General features: G+C 36.4%; 1 protein-coding gene across 3 annotated transcripts; it reads right to left on the bottom strand.

Moving 5' to 3' along the window:
• Window positions 1-6,505: 6,505 nt before the first annotated feature.
• LOC107799978 (F-box protein At5g07610-like) lies at window positions 6,506-11,693 on the bottom strand. Of its 3 annotated transcripts, none has more exons than XM_075236786.1 (3): window positions 10,399-11,692; window positions 7,117-7,253; window positions 6,509-7,014 (listed from the first exon to the last, which is right to left on the bottom strand). In XM_075236786.1, the coding sequence occupies exons 1-2, from the start codon at window positions 11,527-11,529 to the stop codon at window positions 7,122-7,124; spliced, it is 1,263 nt and encodes a 420-aa protein (XP_075092887.1). In that variant the 5' UTR covers window positions 11,530-11,692; the 3' UTR covers window positions 6,509-7,014; window positions 7,117-7,121. The 3 variants fall into 3 exon arrangements, with proteins under 3 accessions (XP_075092888.1, XP_075092887.1, XP_075092889.1); XM_075236788.1 differs by having other exon boundaries at window positions 7,117-7,234; window positions 10,399-11,691; XM_075236787.1 differs by having other exon boundaries at window positions 6,506-7,253; window positions 10,399-11,693.
• Window positions 11,694-15,012: the final 3,319 nt, after the last annotated feature.

Raw genomic sequence — 15,012 nt, 5'->3', positions numbered from 1 at the left:
AGTTGGCATTGAGGACAATGTCAGCTTTCATTTGAGGGGGTAGGCCCTACTTGGATTTGGATGACTGTATATATGACAGATTTTTTGATTTCTTTCTTTCTTTTTTATCTTTGGTATATATATAATTTCAGCATTTCATTACATTTTTCATACTTTTGTCTTGGGTCTGTATATAAAAGTTACATTCTATTGTATATATTCATATCCCCTATTGTATATTAGGTTTAATTCTCTCTTGTACATATTCATTCTACTTTCCGCATTTTTCCTTTTCTTAGCTTCTTATTTTATATTCGTAGCTTCTTGTTTTGAGTCTTTGCAATAAGCCTTTGGTTTTTTTAATGTCACAGTTCTTTCCAAAGGTAGAATAACCGGGTGGCTCTTCCCGATGATAGATGGCATGACAACTTTCTTAAGGGTTTGAGTCTGTTTTTTTTTTCTTTTTGCTTTTTAGTAGTTAGTAGTAAGGGTGCCTCAAGCAAAGCTACACTTGGGCCTAACACATTTGCCTTTGATCTTATGGTCAAAAACAAATCGTTGTGTATAGAATGGTGAAAGTTGTGACCTTGAAACTCTTGTGTTGGCCAATAATCATCAAGTAGTTTTTCAGGACCATTGTATGCTCAAATCTTATCTAAGTTTGTTGTGGTCCCCCGACTCTGTGTCTTTAGCGATCCCATAGCTTGTGTGGTGAGAAATTGCATTGCAAGTCCAAGTCTCGAGCCATTGGTCTAGAACTTGCCTTGAATATTTGTCTAGGCGAAATCTTAAGTGTAATTTGACTTGAGACATGATTATAGGCTCTCTTTGATCCAAATGATATCTTGAACACTTCCATATCCCACCAATGATAAAATTCCTAGTCAACCCTTTTGCGCCTTAGACCTTTTTCTTTCAAGAACCACGATACAAGACTTTACCCATTCTAAAGATACCCTCTCTTGGCACCCGATCTTTCCTTAGCACATGGCAAAAGTATAAGTTTGGGGGGAGAGACGAGGATTGCAACAAAGTTGTAAAAGGTATAAAATGAAGAAAAGGAAAGACAATGAAAAAGAAAGAAAAGCAAAAGGACAAAAAAAAGATGTTCAATGTAGAAATGAATAAAGGGATTCAATAAAATCAAAGAATGAAAGGTGTGAAAAGTTGAAAAAGGAGAAAAGATTTGAAATGGACAAGAAAGAGTGACAGTGTGTCTCTCTAACCCCTTAGAAAGAAGTGAAATGACTTAAAAAGTCAAGTGAATGCGTGCCAAAATGAAGCAAAAGAAGTGCTAAAGGGAAGATGGAACCTACTTAGACCAAACATTTCCTACCTTGAACCAAAAGCTTTCACTATGTCTCCACAAAAGACCTATATGATCTTGAGTTGAATGAAACTTACATTAGTGGTGACTCACATAAGGGCAAGCATATGGTACTTAGAGCCGGACTTGTGACTTTTCCTTGAGAGAGATGAGTGTAATTCCATTAACCTCGTTCTGAGTGCCACTATCCTAAAGGTGAGGTTTGATTAGGGAGAGTTGAGGATGTGTGAGTTTGGGTTCCACAACGACCAAAGTAATAGAAAGAGTTTCTTTGATGTGTTGAGTCAACTCTTGATGCTCTTGTGTCGCACTAAATCCATGGTGTTTAAAAGAGTGAATGATGTTAATGACTCATTTGAATTGAGGGCAATTGTTAGTCCCAATTGATGCTAGATAAGGTCACTTTAGGTTGGCTGAATTTTCTTGGATTGACTCTCAAAGGGTGGGTTTTATCATGTTTGCTTGAGGACAAGCAAAAGCTTAAGTTTGGGAGAGTTGATAACTAGGAATTATGAGGCATTTTACACTTCTTCTTGCTTAAGTTTTTATTAGAAATGTGTACAAAATAGTCCCAAAGGCTCATATGTTGTACTTGATTGTAGGGTTTGATCAACAAAGTGACAATTTGTCAAAAAACCAGCTCAAAAAGGAGTGAAACATGCACAAGTGCCAAGACCAATACCAAGCTCAGTCAAACAGGGCCAGTGCGTCCGCACACCATTTTGTGCGGTCTGCAAAGATCAAGTTCAGAGTGTATGCTTTTCAGGCAACCAGGAAATGCTCCCCAAATGATTTTGTGTGGTCCGTATTGATTTTATTGCGGCCACACTCGACTTTGTGCGGTCCGCATTGCCCAAGGTCAGAGAGTTGCTAAGTTGAAGGATGATGTCCAGTGCGGTCCGCGATCTATTTTGTGCAGACCGCAATAAAGCCACCGCGGCCGCGGTGCATTTTGTGCGGTCCGCGGTGGCCAACGTCAGAGAGCAGATTAGTCAAGCCAAGAGTCTTAGTGCGGCCGCACTCAATTTTGTGCGGTCCGTACTAGCCCTGCTGGGGTATTTTTGTCCAAAATTTTTAGCCTAGTATAAATAGTTTCTTTTCCCATTTTTAGGTCATTAAATAGATTTTGGGACAGGGCTGCGCTCGTGAACACTTCTCTTTTACCATTTTGAGTAATTTTAGCTTAGTTTCATCATTGAATCTTCAAGTTTTATCTAGTAATTAATTATTATGGACTCTTCTTCATCTATTTCTTTGTTTTCTTCTATAATCATGAGTAGCTAGACCCATTAGCTAGGGTTGTGGCTCAACCTTAGTGTGGGTAATTGATGGATTTTGTGTTTTGATGCTTGATTGTCTATGGGTGTTTGATATTTGGACTAATTTAGGGTTTTAATTGTCAATTAGTGGTTGCAAACACTAGTTTATGCCTAGTAGACTTTGGCTCTTCTTGAGAAAGAGAGCCTAAGTCCATAAAATTAGTCCAACAAGGAATTGGGGCGTACTCAAGAGATTAATAGCCCCAATTTAAGGTTATATCTAGAGATAGTAATACCCGACTTGAACCTCAATTGCTTGCACAAATTATCATACCCAATTGGTCTTGAGAAAGTCAATTCGGGCAAAATCACTCGAACTACCGAGAGGTATAGAGTGAGTAGAATCGTGCAATGGTTATATCATACTCCCCAAATGTGACAATCTAGCTTTAGACTCAAGAATACGTCAATTAGCCACCTAGGAGAAAGTCACTACCCTAGTGCCTTTTATCTATTTGAAAAACTTGCAATAGTTTAATCTTAGCTTTACTTAGTCTAATTTAGCATCCTAGTAGTATAAAATTAGAAGTAAAAATCAAAACCAACAATGTTTAGAAGTGCAATTAGGAACAATTACACAACTCCCATTTAGATAGAAACTCAACTCCAATATTTAGCTCCCTGTGAAAATCGATCTCGACCTTCTCGGGTAAAAGCTGCTTCGACCTCTCTTGCTACTTCATAGCAGTACAGGGTTGGCCTCGATCAATAGTTGCTCTAATTGAAGAGATTCTTAGGGGAACATGACCTTGCTCAATAGAGGTATGTGCTTTATTGCGACAGTCAAAGTGCTATTCATCTTGACAAGAACTCTACATTTCACGGTAGGTTGAAAACATATTGATGTGAGATATCATTAGATTAGAGATGTGTTAGAAAGTCTCTTGAACTTGGGAAGATTCACCCTGATGATAATGGTTCAGATATGTTGACTAGAGCTCTGCCAAGAGGGAAGTTTGAAGAGTGTTGTATGATCGTCGGGATGGTGGTCTCCTCCGCATAGTCATGAGGGGGAGAATTATTGGATTTTTGGGCTTTTTTCCTTCCTATGTGGATAAATAAAATACCTTTTGGACCTAGTCCACTAATATCCCTAAGTACCACTATTATATATATATATATATATATATATATATATATATATATATATATGACCAACTTAGGTCTTATTTCATGAATGCAAAAGTTATTTTACACCAGCCATATAGAGAGAAAAAGTGAGAGAGAAGTGGTGATTTCCCACCAGTAAAAATTAGCTACAACAGTCCTCTCCAGACAGTGTTCCCCGGTTCATTAACCGTTAATCATGCTCAAATTTGAAATGGAAGTTCTCAACATCTGGTTCTTGGATTTCAATGATGCAGATTGCGTTTTGCTGTTTATAGCTCCAGTGCTTGAGCATGAACAGTAGCTTTTTTGGGATGATCTCTCCTTTCTCAATATCTTTGGTGCTATCTTTTATATATTGTTACTCCGTATTTGGCATTGATGTTACAGCCATTGGGAGAAATTTTTCGTAACTCTTATTAATTATAGTGGATCCTTTATAGGTCGGAGGTCTCATGGTTGTTTCCTCATCACCTTGAAGAGATTTTTCTACGTAAATTTGGTGTCTCTTGCATATGATTTATTTTGCTTGCTTTAATATTTTGTTGTTGGTGTAGTTGCTGCCCAAATTTCCATTTGTCCTGGTGTTTATTGTCTTCTCTTGGTTCAAATAGTGTGGAAAATTTTGGCTTGGATATTTCTTCTGCTATTACCTTATTGAGCAATTTAGTTACTGCTTGTTTCTTCCCGATAACCGCCATATCTCTTCCTCGTTTTGTGTGATACGTTGGGATTTGGGTTCTATTCAATTAAGTCAATGGTGTTTGCGGATAGAAGATGGGCCTAAGAAAGGATAATCCTTGGATTATAAGAGTAAAAAGGACTACACAGTTGTACGCTTGCTTCAGGCGAACTTTAGACATGATTGTTTGAAGTTTTCACAGTCAGGGAGAACTTTACGTGAACATTACCCGAAACTTCAGGCAAACTTCAGACGCAATTGTCTGAAGTTTATATTTTCAGTGTGAGAATTTAGATGCGAACATTACACGAAATTTATAACTTAGCATTTGAATTTTGCACTTTCACAAGGAGAACTTCAAACACGAACACTACCCGAAATTTATAGATTCAAATATGAATTTTTAAAACTTTAGTCGCGACGTCTGAAAATTGTTCTAAAGTCGATAAATTTATAAATTTTTGTGCAATGCGGGTGTCACTTTAACGGTGCCCCAAAACTGGGTATATCTGCAATTCTCCTACACAAAGGGCCATTTCCATGGCACTGTTTAAGTTTTGATGCCGTTTAAATAAGTTGTGCAAAAATAGCTTTCGAACAATAGTTTGGCCGCAAAATGCTGGCGGATCACTAGAAGTTTCTGATAGATGCGCATCCCACAAGTTATAGCGATCACCAAGAGTTTAGTACAAATTTCCCTAGTGGATCACCATGAGTTTCTAATGGATGAGCTTGGGCTTACCACAAGTTATGGCAATCATCAGAAATTTAGTACAAGTTGTCCTAGCGGATCATTATGTGTTTCTGATGAATGGGCTTATCACAATTCACAAGTTATGGCGATCATCAAGAGTCTAGTATAAAATTATTTTGGCGGATAATCAGAGAGTTTCTGATTGATAGCATTTCCACGAGTCCTAGTGGATCGTCAAAAATTTAGTACAAGATATGTCGTAACTTTGAAAAAAATTGTTCACAATTCCTTGCGAACCACCATAAGTATGTGAGAAATTTCACCAACCTATTTTTGCTTCAAAATTAATTCAAATTTGTCCAAATCAACTCCAAGTGACTCCAAATTTGATATTTGACATTCTAATACCAATTCCAATAATTTCCGATGGTTATTCCACCCAATCCTTCTTTAACAAACAAGCTCAACAAAACTCAATAATAGTTGTTCTTCAAGTTTTCCAATCAAACCATCCACAAATAAATGGATCTTTGGTTATCTATTGCACATATAAAGAAGATGAAAAAGAATGAGAAAGGAGGAGGAGGAGATGCACAATTTCTGGTAAAGGATTATAGTCGCACTACTTTTCTTAGCGAGATTAAATTTAAACACTGGTCCTTAATGGGGACACATAGTTAAATTTTTTGCAGCTTCATAGCCTTGCAATAAATAATAAGGGGGAAAAAGACGATGTCCTTTCGCAATCAAAAGTTGGAATTAAGATTTCCTTCTTTGTTTCTTCTTTTTTTTTTTTTTTTTCTTTCAACCTTTGGAATGTCTCTATTTCAACCTTTTTAGCTTCAAAAAACATTGCCGTTTTCTAGTATCATTCAAACTTCTTTTAGCTTCAAAAAGCATTTATGCCTCTAGCATAATTCATACTTTTTGTTTTCTCCACCTCAGAAAATGTTGTTTAGAAATGTGTTCTCTTCCCCGCAGGAGAAAAATCAATAGAACCAAATAAGCAACCTCTTTCCTTCTTGCTCGTGGCTTCTTTCCAACATAGGTCAATAGGTTGTTCATTAGCTCCAGCTCGACTAATCATACAAATCAAAAACAGTTCTGAACTTCGACCAACTAAGCAATATATTTTTATTTTTCTCAAGTTCTAAAATTTTATTGACTTTTGTCGTTTAATGTTCCTACACTTTAGGTTAACGTAATCCAATCTTTTTAACGGATATCCTTCTCAACGTAGAAACATAAGACTATAAAGAAGATAATTTATATTCACATTAAAACAAACTCCTTAAACACAATAAAATCTCTGGCACTTAACCGTTGAATTGAAATAATGAAACTTCAAGGAAACCAAGGGAATGTAGACTTGAGAAGTTGACTAGAAGAACCATGCTGATGGCATTATATTGCTGTATTGATAGTTACTAAGCTTGTGAAGAATTTGTACCATTGATAGTTACAATATATTCAGAATAGCAGAATTTTCATTGACATTGTTTTCAATCTATCAAAAATAATTTGAAGTGTCTTCATCCATTGAACTAGATCATGAGTTCACTGACCCACCGAATAAGAAAAAATCTAGAGTTTGGCAAGAGCTCGGATCAAACACAGATGAGAATGGTGTTTCTGTTACTGTGTAAATGAAATTAAAATATTAGAAACAATACTTCTTTTGACATGTTTAGTAACTGGTTGCTATGTTGCATGGACTCTTCATTTTAACTGCTAAACCCGTGTCGGCACGACACTAGTACTGGTAAGAATGTGGTATTCGTACCGGGTGTGATCAATCGAGATCGGGTACTTTGACCACAATCCATGGCTGCTTGCTAGTGCCTAGTGGCAACAACTTGAGAAATTACCAAAATGAAAGATTGAACTATCAACTGCACTCCATAACCTATAGTATTTCACAGAATATTTCTCATAATTTAGGATATTTATATAGTATCTTTAGAATTTTGAATTACTTTCAGCCAAGACCCTGCATCCGTATACGTACCTTGATTACCCCAGAATCATAAAAATTTGATTATGAAGGATCCAACTTCTAGATCCGCACCTCCGTATTGGATACCTGCACCCGAGTCCGAGCAACATAGACTGTTTCTCTATGATAACTGGCAGCAGGAAAAAAAGCTATATGGGAAGTTAAAAGCTTTGAGAAAAAATGAGTTGAAGTAAAAGATTTGCTTCTTATCTGCTCAAAGAGGAACAAGCTGCAGACATACTGGAAGAAGCAATATAGTTAAGTATAGTTGAACTCGAAACGCAGACCTTACTGTCTCACTTGAACCAAAAAACATTTCACCCCTTTAATTAAAACCTTAGCTATTCAACAAATGCCTTATTGATAAAAGATTTTATTTCTAAAGTATAAATTTTGGTATTAAAATCTGAAACATAGAAAGAAATGTAAGCCAAACCAAAAGGCAATAAACATGTCAACTTGGAAACTGGAAAGAAATAGCTCTAAAATATTTCATTCTGGCTTCGCCATATATAAGATAAAAGTTGTGGTTCTCTCGGTTGTTGTCTTAGCAAAGATAATCAGAACTTCCTATCTCAAATAACAATAGATTGAATTAATCAATCATAAGGGGAGCTAAAAACTCCACTTTTCCTCTTCTGTACTAAAATATAAACGAAAAGGAAATATGATATTCCCATTGAAATAAATATGTTATTTTGATTCCAACTATACCAAATGGTGACCTAACATTGCAGAGAGAGATATACCAAAATCGCATGAAAGAGGCAACAGCACGTGACTGGGAAAAACATAGACTAAAAATTGTAATAATGCAAACCAAATTTCAACAGTTTAAGTCTGATATTGTCGTCTCTTCTCAGATCTGCATTAAAGGAGTAATCATACTACAATTAAGGGTTATTAACATCTTTTCTCCTCTCATTACCACCGCCAAACCCACGAGCAGAGCCAAATAGCACATCCTATTCATGCCTAGAACATTCCACTCTTTCAAAACACATGTCTTCAGCCGCATTGATTATCAGCTTCATTTATTGGAACTAGAATAACTTAATCTCATAGTAAGGATCTGTCCTAAAGAAACAGAGCGAAAAGAGGCAATTGCAGGTTGTTTTTTCTAAGAACTTCCCAATTTAAGAGAAATTAAAAGTAAGAAACAATAATTTACTTCACTAATAGTACAAAATCTCAAGAACCAACTTTTCAACTCGGGGAATCATGGCAGCCTGGTTGGTTGGCTATCTGAACCTCCACTTCGTTGTTTGGGATTCCATTCCCCACCTTGTAATCTCCTCACTATATCCCCTTCCCCTTCCCACTTATGTATAATTAAAAAAATAATTAGAAAATTTTAAAATCAGTGATGTTAAATCACTATGTTCATGTCTAAGGTACAGGAAGTTCTCAGTGCAACAAACTTGGATGTACATTCATTTGACTTCTCCCAGGTGCCCTGCCGATATCAAAATTTAGTAAATTTTATATCAAACTCAGAAACTAAGTCTTCTTTTAATATATACAGATGCATCAAGTCTTGGTGGAACTTTTAACAAAAGTTAAAAAGTATACATCCATGATTTATTGTGGAAGTAAAAGATAAACCGTAACGATGACAATGTTGGCTCAATCTTGGACAACACCTAAAGATTTTGCTGGTTAGGTCCATCCTAAGACGCGATATCTCAGCTTCTCAAGCTACTTCTGTCTCTTTAGCTTTCTATTTGTATTTTTTTTCTTCTCTTTTCCTTCTTCTTTGGAATGACGACTGTTTGCCTTTATTCTAAGCTTCATAAGTTACCAACCATTTTCCAATTGGATTCTAGAGAAGTTAAAGAGGAAGAAAGCTCACTGCTGGAAATTGCAGTGTTGCTGGAGGCGGAAGCTTAACGGTGATTAGCCTTGTGTTGGGTGCTATGCTACCATATAAAGATATATTTATTGAATTTTTGTTCTTTAAGGTTCCTCCTGGCAGTTTTAGGTATACTTCTGAAGGAACTAATAATAAAATAGTTCATTTGCTGTGTTTAATTATGCTCAATCTTTTTTAGAAAATAATTCAGTAGAGTTTTTTTTTTAATGGATTTGGTAATGCAAGAGTTAGCATTCTGATAGTAATTTTTCTGCTAAATTTACTGTTTTGTTTAGCTGTATGTGCCATTTACACTATCCCTACAAGGAAAGAAACCAAGCAAGTTGCCTCTTATCCTATCTTCCATAGGAAAAGGACTCAATTCTGCTGGTGCTCTCCTGAAATGCTGGACCATGTTGTTTCTTGAATCTCGCCTCAGACTTTAGATCTTTTCGCTTAACTATAAGCACTCGTCATCAATAAATTCTGATTTCTGCCAAAGATCTCAGATGCATTTCATTCTCCTCTTCGAGTTTTACATTCTTTATTATGCATTTACATACATTCTTCTAGAAGCATCAAACTAGTTTCCATTGGGTCAAAGAGATATGGAGAGAGGGGAAAGCTTTGTCGCCGACCTTTCTTTTCTTTTCCATCGGGTAAAAGATCAGTCATTATTAAATAAAGTCGCAACACTTGATACCTATTGGATTTAAAAGAAAAATTACCAGAGGATGAGCAGCAAAAGTAAATACCAGAAATGAACCAGAAGAAGCCTTCTCAAAACACACACACACACACACACACAATATATGTGTGTGTATATATATTATATACACGTGAAGATCTATTCATCATCTCCTAAGTGAAATATATCTTATGAGAATGTTGTTAGGACAATTTGAGCTGAATGATCAATGATGGTGCAACATTAGCCATTTTCATACACTCTTAATTATCCAGAATGAGGCATGTCCCTCTAATCATACTGCTAATTTCCAATTGAAGCAAAAATATGATCATCATAAACAGGTGTCATAACAGGTATTTCTCCTTCATTCTGTCTTCAGTAGTAGATTACACATATGATCACTGCCTCTACTTGCAAACTAGACAAGAATATAAGCAGAGGATAAGAAACAAACCATCAGAGTTTCACCAATTACATATACTAGAGCGGAACTTTGACATACTACTACGACAACGTCAGAGCACAAATAGCTTCCCGATGTACAAACTAGATATTAAGATTGGCTATAGAACATCATGATTCCTTGCTTCTAGTACATTACACTTAAGTAGTGCCAAGTAGTGAGATTGAAACAATTCATGCAATCTTAGACACAAGCAAGGGTCTCAAAGTGTTGAAAGGCTTGACCCCATTTATACTTGTACTCTAAGGGATCCTGCTTGACAGAAGCAAAGTTTGAGACATTACATACCTCCTCAAATGTCTTGTCAACGATATCGTAGGATAAAATTCTGCCTTGAGCTGATACTATAAGCATAGTCTTCCCTTCTCCATTTGCCTCGACCAAACAAAGTACATCAACCTTAATACCATCAGCATTACCTCCAATTCCCATACCAAGATAATCAATATCAATGCGATACTTCAACGACCACTTGGAGTAATCTATCTGCAACTCCATTACATCCACCAGTGAAGCTGCTCCACTGTCACATTCCTGAATAACATGGAGGCGTCCACCCCAATCGCCAAAATAACAAATCTTTCTCCCATTTTCAGGAACACTAGTACTAGGCATTGTCCTAAACCTCTCATTCTCGACATCAAACGCTAGAAAAGGCTTGTTCTCGCCAACCCAATGAATACAACCTCGTGAAAACACGCCCCTTTTCAACAAGTAATCATATTTATCATTAAACCCCTTTCCTGTATCCTTCCATGTACCACTTTCTGAAGCATAAATCAAGATTTTATACACGTGATCCCCAAAAGGGTCATTGTCATTTTCCGAATTATAAGCATATATGCAAATAATTCTATAAAAATCGGATCTTGACGGATCAAATGCTAAATTTATAGCTTTAATAGTAGCGAGGCTAAATTTTTTAGGCAGTGAAAGAGAAGCATAAGAGCATGTACAAGGGTTATAAACATAAAGGTTACATTCACAAGGAGCCAACAAAAGCCCAAAACACAACAACCCATTACAAGAATGAAGGTGATGAAAACCTGAAAAGGCTAAAGGGTAATGAAACCTACGAATGGAAGAAGGGATGGTTCTAGAATAACAATTTTTGTCGTTGGAATTATTGGGGAAGTATACGAGGTGGTCCATGAGATGTTTGAAGGAGAATGTACGGAACAACAAGAGACCAGTGGCGGCGGAAGTGGAGGCGTGGCGGCGGCAGTGACGGCGGCGGAAATGAGGAGCAGAGATGAGAGAGTGCCAGTGTTTGGAGACGCAGCAACATTGGAGAAGATATTTTGTGGGTAATCGGAGGAGAATTTCACTTAGAACGTCTTCCTTGTCGGCGATCACTTCGCCGCCCGCAGAAGCGGTGAGATCGCCGGCAACCGGTGAAGCAGCCTCGAGTATTGTCATTCAAATTTGGGATGATCGCACAATTTTTGTGAAGGAAATGTGAAGAGTTTTTAGCTAAAATCTCTCTTACGTTTAAACTTTCCTAAACTTTGAGCAGTTTTAGTTCACCTAGCAGAAATCATTGCAGTCATATGACATGGATTTAACAAGAAACCACTGCTGGTAATATAGATATTAGTAACACTGGTACAAGTAATGCTAGCATTAGTTATGTTAGAGATTATTTTTTATTCACCATTAGGTGTATAAAATTGCATAATTTTAAAAAAATTAGGTGTTTATAAAAGTACCCTCCATAATTTTCAACTTTAGCTATAACAATTAACTACATAGACAACATAATAAGAAATTCTTTCAACATTGAGAGGTTAATGGATCAGTACAAAAATAATAATGAAAAAAAATAAAATAGTACGTATCAAGCTATAACAAGTTTAATTTGGCAGTATTCAACAGTGCTTAAGGGTGGGCATAATACCGACCCCATCGAAAAAATCGGACGAACCAAAAATTTTAGTTTATTCGGTTTCAGTTTTTCGGTTTATTCGATTAGTTTGCGGTTTATTGTTTTAAAAAGTTCGGTGTTCGATTCGGTGGTCGGTTTTAATGGTTCGGTTTTCGGTTAAACCGAAGAACCGAATTCTCATACTACAATTTCAAGTTCACACTCAACAATTGACCACGAAAATTTCAAATGATTAACGAGAATTCGGCGAGAAATTGATGAACTGCGAGAACTAATGCAAAAGAGGTTTAAGCTAAAATTGGTACCTTTTTATCTAGTGGAAAATCAATATTTGGAGTAGAAAATAGTCTTCTAGCAGTTTAGTCGACAAAGCATGGAATAAGTTAGAAACTCTCCTAAGCTAAAAAGTCTATAGCTTTTGCTTAAGGTTCAACAAACACGAGACGATTTTCGTTGAAGACAGTTGTTTCAACATGGGTTAGTTGCTTAAGGTTCAACATGAGTTAGTTGAAGACACTAGAAGCACTTGCAACAACTGCAAAAAGTAATCTATTTTCGTTGTTTCGTACTATTTTTTCATGGCTTGAAACCGAAAACCCAACCGATTAAACCAAACCGAACATGAAAAAACCGAACCGAACCGAAGTTACTATGGTTCGATTTTTGTTATTAAAATCACAAACCGAAAATCGAATTAACCGAACCAAAATTCTACAAAATCGAACCGAACCCACCGATGCCCATCCCTACTTGTGCTTTTCCATGCCCAAATCGTACAGAGGAAAGTTTGCTTGATAATAATAAGGGGAAAAGTATTTGAGATGGGTTTTTAGCGATTTGAGGGGGGCAATTAGGTCTTTAATCATGTTTATGCAAGTATTAAAAATACTTGCATTACTAATGTCATAGTTTTCTATGCATTGCTTAATACTTGCATTACTAATGTCATAGTTTTCTATGCATTGCTTGTATTAGTTATACACATATTGAAAAAATGTACCAAACAATGTATTAGTAATACACAGAGTTAATACTTATATTATTTTTTCTAATACCTCCTACCAAACAACCCATTAGTTTTTAGGTCTCATTTGGAGCTCCTGTCAAATAGACTAAAACCGCTCAAATTTAGTAAAGTTAAAGGATGTGAAAGGATCAAATGAGACCTACTCTTAAACATAAGGTACAATTTTAGGTAAAGGTCGAAATCTAAATATGAATTGCGCGCTAGACTATATAGTTGTGCTTTTATTGAAGAGGTTCAAGTCATATGCCCAACTAAGTGTCACGACCCAAACTCCTACCACATAGATTGTGATGGCATCTAGTCTCTAAGATTAGGTAAGCCTATTATATAATAATGCCAATCAAAATATAACAACATCAAATTAACAAAAACTGCAAAAATACGATAATACTGCCAAACGTGGATATGATGATCAACTTCCCAAAACCCGGTAGTACTAAGTCATAAGCTCTAAATGGAATACACATCAAGTTTCGAAGAACACAATATTGTTTGAAAAACATAAACAACAGAAATAAAGTGAAGAGTGTGACTGTGAGTCCTGTGAATGGAACAACAGGGATACCCTTGAAGTCTCCAATAACCACAAGCACGCCTCTCTATCGATCCGCCCGATCAGAAGTACCTGGATCTGCACAAAAATGTGCAGAAGCGTAGTATGAGTAAACCACAATTGGTATCCACTAAGTATCGAGACTAACCTCGGCGAACTAGTGATGAGGTTCAAGTCATGTGATACTCACTAGTCAAATAACATGTGGAATATATCAAAATAAAACTGACAACACAATATATAACAAAGACAATATCAACAACCTTTTCTGGAATGTGATAACTGTCACGCCTCCTTTTTCCGCCCCCGGAGGGGCGAAGGAGTTTTTTCCAATTAAAGGACAATCGAAACAGAATTTGTTTATTTATTTCAGAGTCGCCACTTGGGAGATTTAGGGTGTCCCAAGTCACCGATTTAATCCCGAATCGAGGAAAAGAATGACTCTGTATTATAGTCTGCGAACCAGAAATCCGGATAAGGAATTCTGTTAACCCGGGAGAAGGTGTTAGGCATTCCCGAGTTCCGTGGTTCTAGCACGGTCGCTCAACTGTCATATTCGGCTTATTTATCTGATTTTATACAAATATGAACTTATGTGCAGATATTAACTCTTTACCGCTTTTATTATATTTTTAAAGGAATGTGAACATCGTTTAAAATATGTCTTTGGATTGCGTCACATGAAATGCACCCGCAATCCGGAACATATTTATATCCAATGTTTTGGGATTTGGATTTGGGTCGCATGAAATGCACACCCGAGTTTAAGAAAATAAGATTAATTGAGACGCATCCTAAAGAACTAACGTGTTATTATTTGCGGGGAAAAATCGTGAAATTTGCTAAATGGCCCATCCCAGGATTTAAATGTTTAATATATACATCTAACGAGGGCCCCACCATTTATGCATTTTATTTTGGCGAGGCTCATCTCCTTTTATTTAAAGGCAAACCTAAAAGCAAACTATGATTTCCTATCTTTGTTTATCTCTAACAAAATGGAAAGGTCCTACTGTATTTACATACTTATGAGTTATTATAGTTAAGCTTCAAACGTGATTTATTGAAAGAGGGACGTGATACGGGCAGCCCATTTGGCAGTTATGGGCCCATACCTAATGTGCGTGGAGCTAAATTTGGCCTGTGCCGCTCTTATTCTAATTGGGCCTATTCAACTCATTTGATAGGCGTTTAACATTTATAAACAAACAAAGGGGAAAAAGCTGAAATGCGATGTATTGTTTGCCTTAATCAAACCATATTCCTAACAACTTAAAACAGATCATTTGTTTAAAGAAAGAACTGTTGGGTACCTAACATGCTTCTTGATAAACAAAATAATGAATTAATAGAACATGGCTACTACAACATCAATCCCTTTCCCTTATAAGCAACACATATAGTTTTCCAACTGAATGATAGGTATAAAAGTTCAAC

Source organism: Nicotiana tabacum, chromosome 18, assembly GCF_000715075.1.
Source record: "Nicotiana tabacum cultivar K326 chromosome 18, ASM71507v2, whole genome shotgun sequence".
Taxonomy (NCBI): Eukaryota; Viridiplantae; Streptophyta; class Magnoliopsida; order Solanales; family Solanaceae; genus Nicotiana; species Nicotiana tabacum.
Note: the sequence above shows the minus strand (reverse complement) of the source record. Positions and strands in the feature narration are given on the sequence as shown.

Coding starts and splice junctions, on each gene's coding strand:
- LOC107799978 (XM_075236787.1), bottom strand. CDS start 11,529: ATGACAATACTCGAGGCTGCTTCACCGGTTGCCGGCGATCTCACCGCT. Junction 7,254..10,398: donor TTGACAAGACATTTGAGGAG/GTATGTAATGTC, acceptor CTTCCCATATAG/CTTTTTTTCCTGCTGCCAGT.